General features: G+C 41.7%; 2 protein-coding genes across 7 annotated transcripts in view; one reads left to right on the forward strand and one right to left on the reverse strand.

Annotated features, from left to right (window-relative positions):
* The window catches only part of NVL (nuclear VCP like), a 65,789-nt gene extending 61,612 nt beyond the window's left edge, over nt 1–4,177 (reverse strand). The window contains exons 1-2 of one of the 3 annotated variants that reach the window (XM_078382988.1): nt 3,967–4,176; nt 3,718–3,878 (exon numbers count right to left, since the gene is read on the reverse strand). In XM_078382988.1, coding sequence (XP_078239114.1) covers nt 3,718–3,783 — 66 coding nt within the window. In that variant the 5' untranslated portion in view covers nt 3,784–3,878; nt 3,967–4,176. Of the gene's footprint in view, nt 1–3,437; nt 3,879–3,966 lie in introns of those variants that run through there. The other 2 variants (XM_020786565.3, XM_078382989.1) reach the window with 2 other exon arrangements.
* Nucleotides 4,178–4,232: 55 nt separating this feature from the next.
* CNIH4 (cornichon family member 4) lies at nt 4,233–14,552 on the forward strand. 4 transcript variants are annotated; one of them, XM_020786567.3, is made up of 5 exons: nt 4,233–4,448; nt 7,232–7,300; nt 8,484–8,596; nt 10,907–11,047; nt 14,336–14,552. In XM_020786567.3, exons 1-5 carry the CDS (start codon nt 4,380–4,382, stop codon nt 14,361–14,363), a joined length of 420 nt encoding a protein of 139 aa, XP_020642226.1. In that variant the 5' UTR covers nt 4,233–4,379; the 3' UTR covers nt 14,364–14,552. The 4 variants fall into 4 exon arrangements, with proteins under 4 accessions (XP_020642226.1, XP_020642227.1, XP_078239117.1 ...); XM_020786568.3 differs by having other exon boundaries at nt 4,322–4,448; nt 7,232–7,722; XM_078382991.1 differs by lacking the exons at nt 4,233–4,448; nt 7,232–7,300 and adding exons at nt 4,562–4,671; nt 5,018–5,291.
* The last annotated feature ends 3,278 nt before the right edge of the window (nt 14,553–17,830 follow it).

Consider the following 17,830-nt stretch of genomic DNA (forward strand, 5'->3'; position numbering starts at 1 on the left):
TAGTTTTTGATGCAGTTTGTAGCGCTGATAAAATTTTATCCCATGATAAAATGATAGGCCCCCATGGCTGCTTGATAGCTGGCGACCCGTATTAGAAAGGAGGTGAGAGAATGAAGTTTTCTTCCTAAAATATCAATTTTACGACCTTCCTTGTTCGTTGGTGCTACTGATGATTTGTTTTGTTTCGTATCGAGTTGATTCTACGACGATTGAATTAGGTGTCAGGTGCTTCAGAAGAAATGTTGCATTGGGACCATGAGTCTTATAGTGGTTCTCCACTCTGTGTGGAATTTGGAGGGACGATGGAGGTTTATCCCATGAGTCCTTTACTAGTTCGAAATGGCTGGTATTAGAGTCAAGCTTAGTGGAGGATTTTTATCTTGATCTTTTTCTTGAGTAGGTGGTTCCTGGATGTATAACTGCAGTACTTTGGCCATTCTGAGGATTGAGAATATGATGTAAAATCTTCTGAGGGTGATTTTCTCTGGGTCGGGTGTGGGCGTAGGGAGATTAGGAGGTGATTCTCTAGATTCAGTGGAGTCAGCAATGATGTCGAAGAGAAAATGGTGAGCGTTGCAATCTAGATGTAGATGTTATTGGCATTGCTTCTTTTAATGAGACTGAATCAGGCCTGATTGAGTTTCGGTACCACTATGTGGAGATGGGCCAACATAGGTTGTGGATACTTGTAAGGATGATTGTTTTGACCGTTTTGTTCTTTCACTCGGCATCGATGTTTCTGATATCGTGAGGGGTCTTTTAAGGGCAGACTTTGATGGTAGAAGAGTCTGTTGTTGGGTCGAATGCATTGGGCGGTGACATCAAGGTGGAGGTGATGGTGACCTTGATACTGAATGCCTCAGTGGTGAGGCATATTGTACTCTTCTTGGTTCGTCATAGTACATAGTGTCAGGTTACATCCCTTGGTAATATGGGTCATAATAGTGGTGCCCATGATGATAGACTGGTGTTGGAAAGATTTGGTGGTGTTCAGGATAGTAATATCTCTCTCCATGTCGAGGGATATATCATGGTGGAGAGATATGCCTTCTCTTCTCCTTGTTTTTATGAGGAGAGTGCTGGGAAGATTCGAATCCCAAAGCTTGCACACTCAATGCCCACCCTGATAGTCAAGGGCTGGAAAGAGCCGAGGCCGGGCTGGAATGGATCTCAGCCTGTGAGTGGCTTGTGCTAGGAGAGAGGCTAGCTATTCACAGTGCTGGTTGTGCCAAAGTTAAGTTATGCTTGTCTCTGTCAGATGTTGAAATGGGAGCTTCCCTTGAAAATTCCTCTAATATTGGTGAAGGAGGAATAGGTTGTGGTGGCTCTATGTGTGTTGATTTTGATCTCTTTTTAGATTTTGATGATTTGTCCTTATCTTTTTTCTTTTTAGTGGCTTCATCTGAGTGAGTTCGAACCTTTGGGATTGACGTCAAACTAGATTTTGAAGAGCCCTTGGATGGTTCCTTTTGCTTTGTCGGGGTTGGCGTCGGGCTGGATATCAATCGAATTGTCGGGCTTGACATCAATCGAGCTGGCTCTGATGGTGTTGAGTCTTTTGGTGAGGTAAGTGTCTCCACAGCTGGTTGAAGAGACGTTTCCCAAAGATGTGATCATAGACATTGTAATGGTTATTTTATTGCAGGTTTTGTTAACTTTTTACATTCAGGGCACAACTGGGTCTAATGTTCCTCCCTGAGGCAAAAGCATATATCGTGCCGGTCAGTAAGTGGGATTTTTCTTTGGCAAAGAACGCACCATTTAAATGGTCCCTGAGGTGCCATAAAAAGGGGGAAGGAGGGAAACTGTTGTTGAGGGAAGGGGGGGGGGAGAAATGCAGGAAGTCAAAAAAATTGTTTGTAGGGGGGGAAATTAGAAGCTAATTACAGGGAGATGTAAAATAATAATTATGTAAGAATCTAAGGTAATTGGAAAGTAATGATATATATTAGAAAATTAATACCTGCAGTTAATGCTCTATACTGTTCCTATACGTCCTAACCACGCAGTGGAAAAAAGGAACTGAGGGGAAGATTGGAGGGCAGAGCTTGCGCTCCACGGGGGGGGGGGGGGATGTCTCATTGTCAAATGTCTTTTAAGCTCTAGAAACTTCCGAAAAGTCCCACCCAGGTGCAGAACAACCCACTTGTGTGCATTCACAGAGGCCACAAAGAAGAACAGGCCAGAATAAATATCTGCAAGGAGCTAGAAAAGCAGCTGTTGAATTAAAATGGCTATGCTGGAGTGACTCCTTGCAAAATCAATTTGTAGGTAGTTTGCTATTTCAAAGAGCAAACTACAGCATCATCTACCTATGACAGAATATAAGGTTGAAGTTAGACTCATTCAATAGTAATAGGTCATTCAAACTGTTGGTAATTTTAACTACTGTTCATGTTAAAAAGTCACCTTCATAAACCACAATTTGAAATTAGCTTGTTTCAAACTGTTACGAGTTTTTTGCAGGTTCCCTTACTGCCTTCAGTAGGCAGGACTGGGAGGGAACTTTCTGGGTTGGGGTATTGTCAATCTATCCAACACTTGCTCCCACCTATCTCTACATTCAAAGACAGCCCCCCTCCCCCGTTCAGTGCTTTCTCCCTCTCTGTAGTCTGTTGGCAGTCTGTTGCTGAAAAGGACTCATGTTTATTGGTTTGCTGTTTGAGGTGTTGAATTATAAGTAATGAAATCCTTTATTCTTTCTGTTACTAATATCTCTGACTTATTGAGACTATAAGTGCAAGCTTTATGAGAAAAGGGGTGGACTATTCTGGGCAACTTAAAACTATTCTGCTGGGTGAATTCCTGAACTTCTGCTGTGCAGCTAGAGGAATTTAACTAGAAATTCAAAATTCTGCAACACAAACCGTAACAATGTGCTCTGTTCCTCATTCTTCTAAGGCTGCATTATACATTAACCTTTTCCACACACTTGTAACAAAGCCATTTTCAGATTTACAGCAAAGATTCTAAAACAATTTTCTTAAGATGCATACAATCAACTGATAAGTACCGTTGCAAACAAGCCTACTTCACATCAGACAAGTTCCTCCAGTTGGCTTTGGACGCCTTTAACAACACCTGTATTTCACTGTGAAGATCTGGCCATAGCAAAAATCCCAAAGTTAAATTCCAGACAGTATCTTTCTACTGAAAATAGATATCTGAGCTCCAAAACTCACATGGCAAACAACGCATAGACACTTGGGTCCTATAAAGAGAAAACTGCATACACCCCTGATCACCTATATATAAATTCTCCCGACCGGCAGGACCGCTTGCTTTGCAGAGCAAAACCATTAACTTCAGCCCAACAGCATCAGATTTCTCCTAACGCTAGATGTACAACAGTTCTAGTTTATGGCAAACGTACTGAGACCAAGGCGGTCAGAGGGACATCGGTCGCTGCCTCATCATTAACCAGACCATTGACTCACCTTGCCCACCCCTGACAACCCTGAACTGCCAGCGTTTCTCCCGGATTTCAGGCTGGTTTCTTCCCTACCCCTTCTTTTCGGAATAGTGAGGGAGGAGAGGTCTAAATATGCTCAGAGGCACGCTTTCCTTCGCCCCAAAAGAGAAAGGCCAAGAACCATAGAGAATAAGGTCCGGACTCCGACCAACCGTACGTCCCCTTTCAGGCCCAGGGGCTGACGACGGTCTAAGTAAAAGAGAGCCCGCGAAGGAAGGACGAGAAGAGGAAAGACGAGGCCGTACCTCCTTAACTCTTTGCTTCAATCGAGGATCCCCCACAAATGAGTGGCTCCCCCCACGATTCCGCATGGCAGCTCCCAATACAGTAGATTCCGCCCCTCACGCCGAAGGGAGGCCTCGCCTTTCCCAACCGAAGAAGCCCCAAGGGCTGCTGGAGATAATGCCTGAATACAAGGGAAGCAGCTGTCAAGTTGCAGGCTCCGCCGCCGGCGTAAAAAAATAGTCACTTCAAAAGACATCCCAAATACTTACGTTTAAGTAAAAGATGAGGGAACAGAATTGGACCCAGGAATAGACCATCCATATAGGCACTGTTTTAAACAGCTAATAAACCGCCGAGCCGTAGGGGACCTTGCTCTCTGATCTTAATACCTCTTCGACTCACCCCGCCCCCTTCTCTTTGCAGGTTTAGTAGAGCTACGTAATGGAGTGTCCTTGCTATTTTTTTTTAGCTCCACCTCCCGTGTTGGGTTGGGTTAAAAGAAGACTACAATTCCCAGAGTGCTGTGCAAGATAATGTTTTACAGGCCGGAGGGGGGGGAAGAACAGTCCCTGGAATCGAAAGCGTGTAGAGGGGGTTGTTGTACGGTCACCCCGACGCACCAGAGGGGCGTGGCAACGTACGGTGGCCGGGAGGACCCTGAAGGCGTTGTCTCCGCGGCGGGATGGAGTCGGTGGTGTTTATCTTTTCACTCATTGATTGCTGTGCCCTGATTTTCCTTTCCGTTTACTTCGTATCCTCTCGCGCCCTGTGGGGCCAAGCGCTCGGGGAGGGCGGCGCGGGCGAGCGGGCGGGCGAGACGCCTCCCTTTTCTCGGGCTCCGTGGGTGGGACGGAAAGTCGGGGCCGTGAAAGGAACTCCGTGGGGCGGGGACGTTAATGGCGGTCTCTTGGGGGACCGTGGCGAGGTCTCTCCTGAAGAGCTGATAGAGGAGACCGAGAAGAGGTTGCGTTTGGGTGGGTGGGTCGGTCGCTCGGTGTGGGCAGTGCGGGAATCACAGCCAGCCTTTTGCGGGAATCGGGAGCAACTTGGCCTAAAAGCAGCCTCTGAGCGTGGTAGAAAAGTGAATTATCAGTTTTCCTGAATGTGTTGAGGGGGGGGGGAGGAATGGACTAAGAGGATGGAGAGGTTTTGCTCGGATTCCTTCCCACTTCAGCAAGAGGTTCTGGAGCTTGAAAATAGGGTGTGCTTCTCTTGGGCCCATCGCTAAGAGTGACCCTTACATAGACTGGAAAATAAGCCCTCCAGAGTTTCTGGGATGCAGGTTTTGATGTTGTTTGCTAACTTTTTATTGATTTGCAGAGGACGGGTGAAGATCTGTGTTGGCTTAGAAATGTGGGCTTCGTTCCTCTGTCTGCCCACTTGCGTTTTTGTGCTGGACGCAGAAACTACGTTTAGCCTGCCTACTTGCTTGCGTGGAATAGTATTGTGCTCTCCTCAGGGGGCAATTTCTGGTCCTTCTGGCAGTCATGTTTAAATATGAGGCTTTTTTAAGCAGCACGCTTTGCTTTTCTAGAGGGCACCCCTGGCTCTCTGTTGTGGTCCTTGGTTAGTTGCCTAACAGCGTGAAATGAAGGTAATATTCTACGCATTATTTTTAAAATATGACCACAACACCTACAGTATTTGTCTATAGTCATGTAAAATGTGTGGGATGTGGTGGCGCTGTGGGCTAAACCGCAGAAGCCTGTGCTGCAGGGTCAGAAGACCAAGCAGTTGTAAGATCGACTCCTGTCGCTTGTCCCAGCTCCCGCCAACCTAGCGGTTCGAAAGCATGCAAATGCAAGTAGATTAATAGGAACCACCTTGGTGGGAAGGTAACAGCGTTCCGTGTCTAAGTTGCACTGGCCACGTGACCACGGAAACTGTCTTCGGACAAAACGCTGGCTCTATGGCTTGGAAACGGGGATGAGCATCGCTCCCTAGAGTCGAACATGACTGGACAAAAATTGTCAAGGGGAACCTTTACCATGTAAAATGTGACCATTATGTAGTAGCGGAGCAATGTTGGTGGCTGCTCAGCTGTTTTGTAGAATACTGATGTTTAGTTTTGCAGTATAAAACACAGCTGCTTCTAAGCAACAACCACGACCAATTGAGATTTATCTTAGTTGCAACACATTAGCTTAAGTGTGGAGTGAGATTAATATGTTGCTGCCTACTTGTTTCTGCTCTTTATCTGATTCGTAGATGCATCTACTTGGAATAACTCATTAATTTGATTGGAAAAAAAAATCCAACAAATGTGCCAAGAGTGTTTTTATCATTCCAGCATTATGTAAGTATTTCAGTTGGTATTTTATGACTTAGGGTGCAAAGGTCAAATCTTTAAACATTGCCTTTAAACATTTTCAAAAACTGAAGTACTTGAGTTTACCTGTAGCTGAGGTTCCAGTATGGTTTCTGTGTTTTACAGGTTGAGGAATAACCATTTGAAAAGAAGTTTAATATTCTGGTTCCCCCCCCCCCCCCGGATGTTTGAGTAATATAAAATGTAATATCTTCATAGGACACTTTCAGGCAGAGTTGTATGAAACTGACATTTTTTTAAAAAAACTTGACTGTTCTCTGAATATTATGTGTGGGACGTGGTGTATTAGCATACTATGTGACTAGTGCCCTTAATTGTAGTACCTAGAACAGTGTAGTGTCCTGTTGCTCTAAAAAAGGATATGGAGGGAGGGATGTGTATGATCTTGCATAAAGGGATGTTTTTAATGCTGTTCCTGAAGGAGACCAGTACATGATGGTGTTAAAATAGGAAATACAGTGGGGTCTTGACTTGAGAACTTAATCTGTATTGGAAGGCGGTTCTCAAGTCAAAAAGTCTGTAAGTCAAGTCTCCATTGACCTACAGTGCATTGAAAACCGATTAATCCCGTAACAGGCCATTTTTGTTCCATTTTGGTTTTTTTCTGGTCTGTAAGTCAAATCTCAGTCTGCAAGTCAAACCTAAATTTTGCGGCCAGAGAAGTCTGTAACTCAAAAAGTCTGTAAGTCAAGCCGTCTGTAAGTCAAGGGTCCACTGTAGTCATGCAATTGCAGAAAATAGTTCAAAACTTCAATTTAAAACTGTTGTGATCTTTCAGTTGTTGTGTAGATACAACTACTGCCACTGCTGGCAATATAACTCCAGGTATGATTGGAAACCTGTATGACTCTGGACACCTTAGACTCCTTTCCTTGAACTATCATGACACTGATCATAGCGGTTGTTGTGTGAATGCTAGGCCATGCAATATTTAGGATACAAGTTATATTGAGTTTGAAGTCTGATTTCTTACATTGGCACAAAGGTAAAATGATATTAATCTGAAAGTAATCTATACGTCTTTGAAAAGGACCTTTGGTCTGTGAAGATTCTATGCTGTAGTCTTTGTTACAATAATAGCTTATGTGAACTTTGCTCGACTATTTTATCTACCTGTGAGTAACAAGGCCTGTTTAGCTCTTGCACAAAAAATCCCAGTTAGAGCTTTGAAATACAATGCATTACTTCCTTATCTTGATCTTCAGATAATTACATTATCAGATTTGGAATGTGACTACATTAATGCTAGATCTTGCTGCTCAAAATTAAATAAAGTAAGTTTTATTTTCTTTATTTTAACTGATGAAATTCTATTTAACATTGGCTTTAAGGTTTGGTACTGTTGTGCTCTTTATTAGTATGAAAAACTAGTCATAGGCATTCTTTTTGTACAAAAGGTTACAAAATGGCCACTACAGTCGTGCCCCGCTTAACAATTACCCTGTATAACGACGAATCCGCTTCACGGTGATGTTTTTGTGATTGCAATTGCGATCGCACAAATGATGTTTTAAATGGCATTTTTTTGCTTTGGGAAGATCGGTTCCCTGCTTTGGGAACCGATTCTTAGCATTACGACTATCAAAACAGCTGATCGTTGGGGTTTCAAAATGGCTCCCCCGCTGTGCTTAAGGACGGATTCCTCACTCTACAGGCACCGAAAATGGCCGCCCCTATGGAGGATCTTCACTGGACGGTGAGTTTTCAGCCTATTGGAATGCATTAACCGGGTTTTAATGCGTTTCAATGGGCTTTTTAATTTTGCTTTACGACATTTTCACTCTACAGCGATTTCGCTGGAACAAATTAATGTTGTTAAGTGAGGCACCCCTGTATATTAAAATAGTCCAGTATAGGCTACGTGTGTGTCATCTCTTTTGAAACGGGTGCATAGTAAATTGAATATGAGTTAATTAAAAAAAAGTTCCCTGACCAGAATCCTGTTGGTGTTCTTCTGAGGTGTGTGTAATTTGCCACAGTACTTTTGCTTTTTAGTTTTTGTTGTTGCCCAGGCAGGTTTGCACAACTGCATCTCTGTAAATTGTCATTTGATATTTATTCTAAATGCTGACAGCATAACCTATAACTATTCATTAGTAAACTGAAGTTACTCCAGGATTGTGATCAGAGATAAGTTCTTACTCTCAGGGGAACAAAGATTATCTCAAGCCATCTACTGGCTGAAATGCTCTTGGTATTCATTTAAGGTTTGTGTAACCTGCTGCAACTAATTAATGAAATGCCAGGGCACATCTTGTCCTCACTATTAGACACGTGACTAGGCACGCAACTGAGATGCACCTCTACACTTTGTCAGTTAGTTATGGCAAATTGCAGTGTTCTTTAGTTCATCATCTCGTACATGGAGGGCTGGATCCTGCAAATTGCTATAGTATTTTGTATCTAGAACATTCCCACAGAATGTTATATTGATTTCCTAAAATATTTTTTTTCCAGTGGGTGATCCCTGAGTTGATTGGCCACACCATTGTCACTGTATTAATGCTTATTTCACTGCACTGGTTCATCTTCCTTCTCAATTTACCTGTAGCAACCTGGAACATCTATAGGTAAGGTTCACTGAGGGTTGTTTGTGCATCTTTTAAAAGAATTACTGCTTCTCAAAAATATTTTTTGGAAGCTGAGTGGACTGATTTTATGCTAATCATGCACTTTGCTTTTTGTGTGTACAAAAATTCATTTTATATGGTATCTTTTTCCATTATTTTGTTAAATGGCCACTTGTTAGGAAGAACTGATAATAGGTAAATGTCATGTTCTCAATCTAAATACATTGAGGTGTTATGCTTTTGTTTGTTGAGATAGCCAAATGCGAATTATTGAAGACATTTCAGAATAATGTTAATATAGCCTGTCTTGAAACCTATTTGTCTCTTGTCTATCAGAGGACAGCCATGTGTGGAAGGAAGCAAGAACTGTAGTGATCAATGAAATGAGATAAATATTCCAATAAATACTGACATCACCACTCTGTCCTGCATTGTTTTTGGTGGGAGATTTATATCCCTACCAATATTCTGATGTAACTGATCACACATAAATATAATTTTTGTGCCTGACTGGAGCAATTTGTATGTATGGAAGTACCATGAAAATTACCTACTGCATGAGCTTGTTTCCAAGTGTGAAAATTACTAATACTGTATGTTAATTTGAGTATGCTCAACAGCTATGCATGTATGGTTATGTATACATGTATATCTTGCTTGCACAAGGGGTGAGTTGAAACTTCACAATTCCACCGATCCTTGCCTCAGCAGTTTCTGGAAAGCAGGAAGATGCTACTGCATCTTGTTTTGGGTTTTCCCTTGTATACCTGGTTGACTGCTGATTGAACAGGATGCTTGATTAGGTAGGATTTTTGAATCCAGCATGGCTTTCCTTATGTTCTTATTCTGCTGCGGCCCACTTGTCACGTCAGGCCTCAGCAAATTGCAGCAGTGATCTTGAGTGGAAGTCAAGCAGCCCTTGAGTCTGCCCACCAGCCAACAGTTAGTAAATTTCCTACTCTTCTCTGAAGTGTCCAAAAAGTGAAACACTCCATAGTAGTGAATTGCAAGAAGCTTGAACTGACATCCACCTTGAACTAATAAGAATCAAGTAGATTATTAGCTCTCATACAGAGAGTACCACCACCCACCCTTGGGGAGTAGGTAGGCCTTTTGGGAGAATATGTTGTTTGATGGGCTACAGTGGTGCCAGCACTGTTAAGGTCATAAGGATGGAGCATCAGCAGTGACTCATAGGTAAAAGGAGAGCAGGCAGAGTAGACATCACTGTCAATGAGTCCTGCTGAGGCACATGAACTCTGACTGCTATGCAGTTAAACCAAGAACTAATACTAGGCTTGTGTACATTTTAAAAAGTACAACTCTGCATTTGGCTGGTGTTAATTTGATTGTTATTCTATGTTATGAAAGTTTGCCTTTTTAGAAACAGAATTGTATTCAGTGTTGCCTGTCTGCTAGCAGAAAGGATACTGCTGGTGAAACAGATTTTCTCCTCTTTGCAACTGCTGAGATCTACACCAGAGTATTGCAGGACCCCCAGGAGCAAAGTTACAGAGCACATGGAAATTCTGGGGAAGAGGGAGAAAGAAAACTTATGTTGCATGGTCAGATTTAGAGATAGGCATGAACTGCTGGCTTGGCGGTTCATAATGGTTCCTTCTTTGGATGCACAGGTATTCTGTTGACACCCCAGCTTCCCTCCCTCGCCTTGTCCAGTGGGTGCCCACTCAGAGGAGGAACTGGTAGGGCAGAGAAGCCTGAGATGCTGCCTCCGAGTGGGTGCCCACTGGAGGAGGTGGGGAAAGAAGCTGAGATGCCCACAGAACACTTGTGCATCCAAAGAATTATGAACCATTGAACAGGTAGTTTGTGTCCATCTCTAGACAGGTTCATTTGCATGTCACTGAATAGAGACTTGGGCTCTTCCCTCAAGCAGATAAACTAAGTGGTAGAAAAAATTCTGTTACAGAAAACTTTTCCAGTTCAATATCACTGCAGCTAGAACTTGGAATATTTATGCACAGGCTCACTGTTCTGTCATTCTGTTTCATGTTTATGTTCCTCCTTCTGATTATTGCCTTCCGTCAAGGTGCACTTGTCTCTCTGAAATGAAACCAGTCTTTCTGAGGCCATCAAACCAATTCTTTCCACAAAATCTCTTCTCTGCAAGTGTTTCTTGTCCTACTGATTCCAATTACCTGTATTCGTTTAGGGATATACATATATCTTTGTTTTGTTTTGTTTTTTGAGTCTCAGGTTATTGACATGCTGTACAGTACTTGAACTCTTGTTATCTCGGTGCTGAATTTGTAGCTAAGTATTGAAACACTTTTCCTTTAAAAATTTTAGGTTTATTATGGTTCCCAGTGGAAACATGGGAGTATTTGATCCTACAGAGATCCATAATCGAGGGCAGCTAAAGTCGCACATGAAGGAAGCCATGATTAAACTAGGCTTTCACCTTCTTTGTTTTTTCATGTACCTTTACAGGTAAGTCTCAGGTCTTGCAGTTTAAGAAGGCCTACTTGCATGCCTTCCTACAAACTTGTTAGGATCATTGTAAAATTAGCTTTTATTTTCTTTTAAAATCTGTACAGCTTTTAGTTTCACCTGCATGGTTTTTTGCTTGCATTTTGTAAATGCAAACATCTTTCCAACCAGTTCCTAGATTTAGAGTGCCACATAATGTTACAGTGACGGGTATTATACTGGAGCTCTCCCAGGAAGGGGATTAAAACCTGGATGTATCATATATAAAAGACAAAAGACATCGTGGCACAGCTCCGCAATGGAGATGGAAAAATGATAACAGATGACAAAGAAAAGGCAGAGGTGCTTAATTCCTATTTTAGTTCAGTCTTTTCCCATAAGACAGACTATGAATTTCCAAACAAATTGGAAGTACAAGGGGGGGGGGACAGGATTGCAGCTAGAGATTGATAAATAGTCAAGGAATCCCTTACCACCTTGAACGAGTTGAAATCTTTAGGGCTGGATGAACTGCATCCGAGAGTACTGAAGGAACTGGCTGAGGAACTCTCAGAACCGCTATCCATTATTTTCTTGAAATAATGGGAAACGGGTGAGGTGCCAGAGGATTGGAGGAGGGCTAATGTTGTCCCTATCTTCAAAAAGGGCAAAAAAGAGGAACCTGGGAACTACAGGCCAGTTAACCTGACATCAATCCCAGGCAAAATTCTGGGACAGATCGTAAAACAGTCATTGTGCAAGCACCTGGAAAACAAAGCAGTAATAACTACTGTAGAGGCCAACATGAATTTGCCAAGAACAAATCCTGCCAAACTAATTAGATCTTGTTTTTTGATCAGGTAACCTCCCTGATAGAGGGAATGCTGTAGATGTAGTGTATCTTGACTTCAGCAAAGCTTTTGACAAAGTGCCCCGTGATATCTTGATTAGCAAGCCAACTAGGTGTGGGCTGGATAGATCAAGTGTCATACTTGAAGTTTGGGACACCACACTTCAAGAAGGATGCTAACAAATTGGAACAAGTTCACACAAGGGTGACAAGGATGTTTAGCCTTGAGAAAAGAAGACTGAGGGGTGATATGATAGCACTTTTCAAATCTTTGAAAGGCTGTCATACAGAGGAGGGGCAAGATCTGTTCGCGATCATCCCAGAGTGCAGGACATGCAACAATGGGCTCAAGTTAAAGGAACCCAGAATTCTGTTGAATATCAGGAAAAACATCCTGTTAGAGCAGTAAGACAGTGGAACCAGTTACCTTGGGAGTTGGTGAGTGCTCCAACACTAGAGGCATTTAAGAAAAACTTAGATAATCACCTGGCAGAAATGCTTTGATTGTATTCCTGCATTGAACAGGGTGTTGGACTTGATGGCCTTGTGGGCCCCTTCTTACTTCACTTTTCTATGATAAAACTAACCTGATGTGCACTTTATAGTTTACATTTAATCTTTACAAAATGACACTGAATTGTCATAAAAATATAATCTTGTGATTCCCATTATTAATACCAATAGCAAAGATGTGGTTCCTTAAGCATCTTTAGCTGTTATTGAGAAGAGCTCCCAATGTTTATCTTTTAATGGATAGGTTCACATAGTAGTATGTAGCATGGCCACTGCCATAAACAAGTTCAAACGTGAGTAATCTGTCCTTTCTCATGTTTCAACAAAAATGTTGTCACTCACCCATAAGCTCAAACATAGGTTGCAGGGGGAAAATATGTCATAAAAATTCTCACCCGAAATAATTATCTTATGAGGACTGTGCACTAACTTTGTCTTGGGTATCCTTCTCATTGGGAAACATTTGTGAGTGCATTTTACCTTTTGAGGGGGGCATAATGTCTTCCGTAAATCTACTTGACTTTCTCTGTATTTCAAGCATGTTATGTGCGTCTCGTTGAGGGCACCATGGAATTCCGGGTCGATTGACTTCATACTTAAACTACTATTGGTTTTGTACCATTAACTGATACAGGTTTACCCCCAAATCTTGAAAACTGTAGTTTAGTGCTTAGAATTTGCTGCAAGAAATCTCTAGCTGTTTTTCTGCTTTTAAAAGTAAAATTCCTTGTTTTGCTTGGTAGGCATTGCTGTGTAGACAATACTTAACTTCTACAACAAGCATGTTGCCAGAGCGGTGGTGGTTCTTTTACCTGTTTAAAAATGTTCCTTGAGCATATAATTTAAAATAAGTATCTAATCACAAACTGTTAGGCTTTTGATTAACTTTATATTTTATATGGGTGCAAGCAGGCCTGGTCTCTGTATATAAATTTCAATCTATACATTTATTCTGTAACTTTCAATTACCCTAAAATGTAAGGTTCCATTTTATTTAGTATTGTGTTATGTGTTGAATGCTTTTTGGAATAGATGCTACTTGCACCTATTTGACAGATCACAATGTGATGTTCACAGCTTGCATATACTGTAGATGATTTTGGCAGGTAAGGCTGGATTCCTGGGTAGATTCAAGTCATTCGAACCAACTTACAATCAAGTTGGTGTAGAATTCTTGGGATACAAACCAAGGTTTCATAATCTCTGTTGTGCTGTACAGGGCATTGCTCCTGGAACTGGAGCAACCTGAAAGTGCAGTCTTGAAAGTTAAATGCTGTTGAAATGGGGGGCTGCTGACGTATACATTTTTTGTGAAGGCAAGTCTGTCAAAGCAATGCACAGTGGTACACCAGCCATGCATTATGTATTTGGTCTTAATACAGTGGGGTTTGTCTAGACTTTAACATGTTTTATATGGAGTATGAAAGCAGCTTTACACTTTTGAGTTGTACCTGAATAAAATTAGCTTTAGTAATTTTGGGGTGAAATAGTTAGGGACTGATGGGATTACTTGTACCATAAAATGTTTTATTTTGAACTTCCAATACCATTCTGTTAAAACTAAGTTATAGTAATGAAATGCAGCGGCCAGAATCCTCTTGTTTAGTGTAGTAAATTTCATTAGAGCAGGCCCATTGAATAAATGGGAATTTAGTAAGCCGGCTCCTCCATAAAATTGATTCAAACGAGCCTACTCTAACTACAATTTACTATGCTACAATAAGTCATTTTTTTAATCTGTGGCACTCAGTTGAGTCACCAAATCCCCATTGATTCAATGGACCTACTGTAGTGTAATTTACTACCCTAAGCAACAGGATTTGGGCCACTGAAATCATTTTGCTGACATAACTGGGAAAATAAAGATGGCGAAGTGGGAATAGTCTCTCACTTTTAGGTTGTGCTTGTCTGTACATCAGTAACCTGCTGTTTTACTTCTTCTGCAGTATGATTCTGTCTTTAATAAACGACTGAAGTGAAGGTGAAGGTGCTAACAGTTGTCAAACTGAACTGTCACTCCAGTGAAGACATTGTTGAACCAGGAGCAGCTCTCAAGTAAACCTAGACCAGTGTTGTCCTGCAGTCTATTTTTTCCTCCTCAAACAAAAAATATTTTTGCTGTATTTTTTAACATATAAAATATTTAAAAACCCATGATACAAATTTTCTGGAACCATTCATTTGTTCGCACAGCAATTTATTTTCCTATATCAAAATCAGTGTTGTATAAGACATTTCTGTAGTGGAATATGGTGAGTTTGCCTGATCAGTGAGGCAGTAGCTATCGGTAGCAACTTCAATTTAATAAGCTTCTTTGCATCTCAGAGACGTATCAGTGAGGAGTAATTGCTGGGTGTAGCTGTGTATTATTCAGTTCTTTAAAAAAACACTTCTGATTTATGAATGTGAAATATTGTGCTTCTATATCCTTTATTCAAAACACCAGGGAATGGATCAATATTACTACTGTACACAATGTTCTCCCCGCAATGCCAAATTTTACATAGCAATAAGCAGCCTGAATTTTGACATCAATAGCAGCAGTCAAGATGGTGTACATCTTCTTGTGCTTACTAACATTAACAAAGATGTTCTACTAGGAGAGTTGCTGTACACAAAAAGAATCATAACTTAATTGTACGGCATCTTAATGGTGAGAAAACAGGAAATGTAGGAAAGGAAATAGGTTGGTGTATATAGCTTAATTCCACCAATGTGATAATCCTATTTATTTATTGTATTTTTATCCCGCCTATCTGGTCAGATGACCATTCTAGGCGGCTTCCAGCACGCATAACATACATAAGATATAAAAAATATATAAAAATATAAAATATAATATCAATAGACAAATACTTCAAGATGAGGAAAAGAAAAAGAGAAAAAGAAGAAAGAAAGAAATAAGAAAAATCAAGTACAATCCTAGGTACACTGTTACATCTGTTGTGGTTGTACAGCACTGTATGTGGTTCTTAAACTCTGTCTTGGAAAACTTATTCAAGATTTATACTAGGTTGACAGCCCACACATTTCAAGAAACTCATCAGATTGACATACTCCCACTACTCCGACGAGCTGCCTAACCCATCACATTGCGGAATTGAAGGGGAAGGTGGCAGTGTCTGGGGGGGGGGACAAAGCAGGAATCACAGGAAGACTCCACATCTTCCTCCCCATTGGTCTCCCTCCCTGCACTTGCTGGCATGCTCTTTTTTCCCCTCCATCTCTCCCAAACCGGCAGCAACGTTTGTGCCTTGTCACCCAAGGCATGGGAACTGGGGTTGGGAAAAGGCAGGTGTGTTGAAGGGAAAGGCCACTTTCCTGACAGCCGCCAAAGAAGGCGCGCAACCATGAGACAACGCACGGCGGTGGAGAGGCAGGGTGGGTGGGGAGTGGGATATGGTTATTTGTTTGCTTGGTTGCTTATAAATAGAGACACCGGGTACTGAAGCAAGGAGGGGGAACAGATGCGATAAAAATCATGGAAGGCAAGGGAGGAGCTAAGGAGACCGGGGGCACGCGTCCTGAGAACTGGGCCAAGCAGCCACTCCAAGGCGGGAGCGGCAGGGACTGAAGCAGCCAAGCACGATCACTTGTCATGGCCGTTTCTTTGTAACCAAGAGATACTGAAAGGACAACGAAACGAGGAGATGGAGCCAGAAAATCAGCTTGTAGGGTTAAGAGACAAGGCTGGGTCAGAGCAGGGAAACCTGATGGAGGAAGAGGCACAACTTCAAGCGTGGGAGGGGAAAGGAGGAATAGCTGAGGTAATTTCGGGCTATAAATCTGCCTGGCATGTGCGCAAGTGCGACGTGCCCCCTGGAAGCATGACACCCCCCGTGAGTGCAACACGCCTTCACCCCTCAACCAGTCACTGGTCCCCAAAATGTTGGGGACCGCTGGTTTAGGGCTTTATATGTAAGCATTATCACCTTGAAGTCAATGCAGAAACAAATGGGCAACCAGTTTAAGGCCACCATGGTGGGGGAAATGCGATGCAAGTTCATTGTGCGGATAGTAATAGATCAAGATAGCTGATAAGCCTACTTTGGTATGCCATAGTTATAATCAATTGTTGTCCAAAGAAAATGACTTTAGGTTAGAGGTGGGAAAAATATTTGAAGTGAGAAAGCATTAGTTGCAAAATGTAGAATAACAAGGCTAGATGGAAGAGCTCTACAGTGCAGGAGAGATACCTTGGTATCGTACTTCTATTGAGATTGGCACAGGTGACTTCATGTGTTTTATGCTAAGGAAATCAAATGCAAAAGAGGATTTAAACACTTGCCATTCAGTTTTTCCAAAAAGCATCATCTTTTTCCCCCCAAACTGATAAAAGCTTTGGCTGGAGATAAAGAAATAGAGATGAATTGTACTCCCCCCCTGCCCCACATTGCACAGTTCAATACAATTCCCATTTCATTTTATTTACTTACTAAATTTATATCCCACCAATTTAGACCACGTCTATTCTGGGTGGCTCCCTTCCTCTATTTTTAAACTTTGGGAACTGAGCTCATTGTGATTCATTTTTATATATAGGACCACTTATTCCCAGATCATTCACTAGTGGGTATTTTAATTTGATCAGTAACTGTGGAATGAGAAAAGGATTTATTCCTTTGAAACACCTGATTTTTCAAGAAAAATCTTTGAGGATACCTCTGTGTTCAAGGGCTACTTCTCAGAAAACTTAGCCCTAATTCTACAACTTGATTCAGAGGAGGTTTGGCCCATTTCCGTTTTACAGGGTCTCACATCACTCCTCCATACAGAGCACGTTACCATAGTCTCTCGAGACTGATGGATGCCTAATCTAAATCTACATCAAATTATATTTTGAAGTTCCTCTTTCAAAATGGCTTCCTATGCAGCCTTGAGAGCAACAGGTGTACACAGAAGTTAAATGCACAAGTTACCTGGCTTACTCTAAATTGGATTTATTTTAGGGTTTCAACTATGGGATAAGGAAGACACTTGTGTACTGCAAATAGCTTACTTAGTACTTAATTACACACGTTTGTTTGTTTGTTTGATCTGCTCTGATTGCTCCATTTGCCAGCAACCAGATGATGTAAATGCCACCACAAACCAGCCTGGCCTCACAGTGCTTCTACTGGCATCTTTCTGGCACTCTGTCAGAGGCAACTGTTTTTCAGGCATGGATAAGATTGCTCTAGTCTCTGGAGAAGCCACTTAATAGGAAATGTTCACTTGTCTCCTTTGGAGGGCAAGCAAGAGTGAGAAGTTTTGCATTTCTTTTAAACTCTTGCTAAGGTATCAGCAGGGTGTTTTTTCAAGTCCTGTCAAAACGCAGTGACTCACTGTTTCAACAAAAATGTAAAAGAAATGCAGAACTTTTGCCCTTCCCTGCTCCTCCACATAATACCCTTGAACATTAAATTTAAGCGTACACTATCACACAGTGACTACCTGTTTTT

Source organism: Pogona vitticeps, chromosome 1, assembly GCF_051106095.1.
Source record: "Pogona vitticeps strain Pit_001003342236 chromosome 1, PviZW2.1, whole genome shotgun sequence".
In the NCBI taxonomy this organism is placed as follows: Eukaryota; Metazoa; Chordata; class Lepidosauria; order Squamata; family Agamidae; genus Pogona; species Pogona vitticeps.

Bases quoted from the DNA above. Each gene is read 5' to 3' on its own strand.
- CNIH4 (XM_020786567.3), top strand. From the start codon at position 4,380: ATGGAGTCGGTGGTGTTTATCTTTTCACTCATTGATTGCTGTGCCCTG. The intron at 4,449-7,231 runs GTATCCTCTCGC...CTTGATCTTCAG, and splicing joins TTTTCCTTTCCGTTTACTTC to ATAATTACATTATCAGATTT. The intron at 7,301-8,483 runs GTAAGTTTTATT...TTTTTTTTCCAG, and splicing joins GCTGCTCAAAATTAAATAAA to TGGGTGATCCCTGAGTTGAT.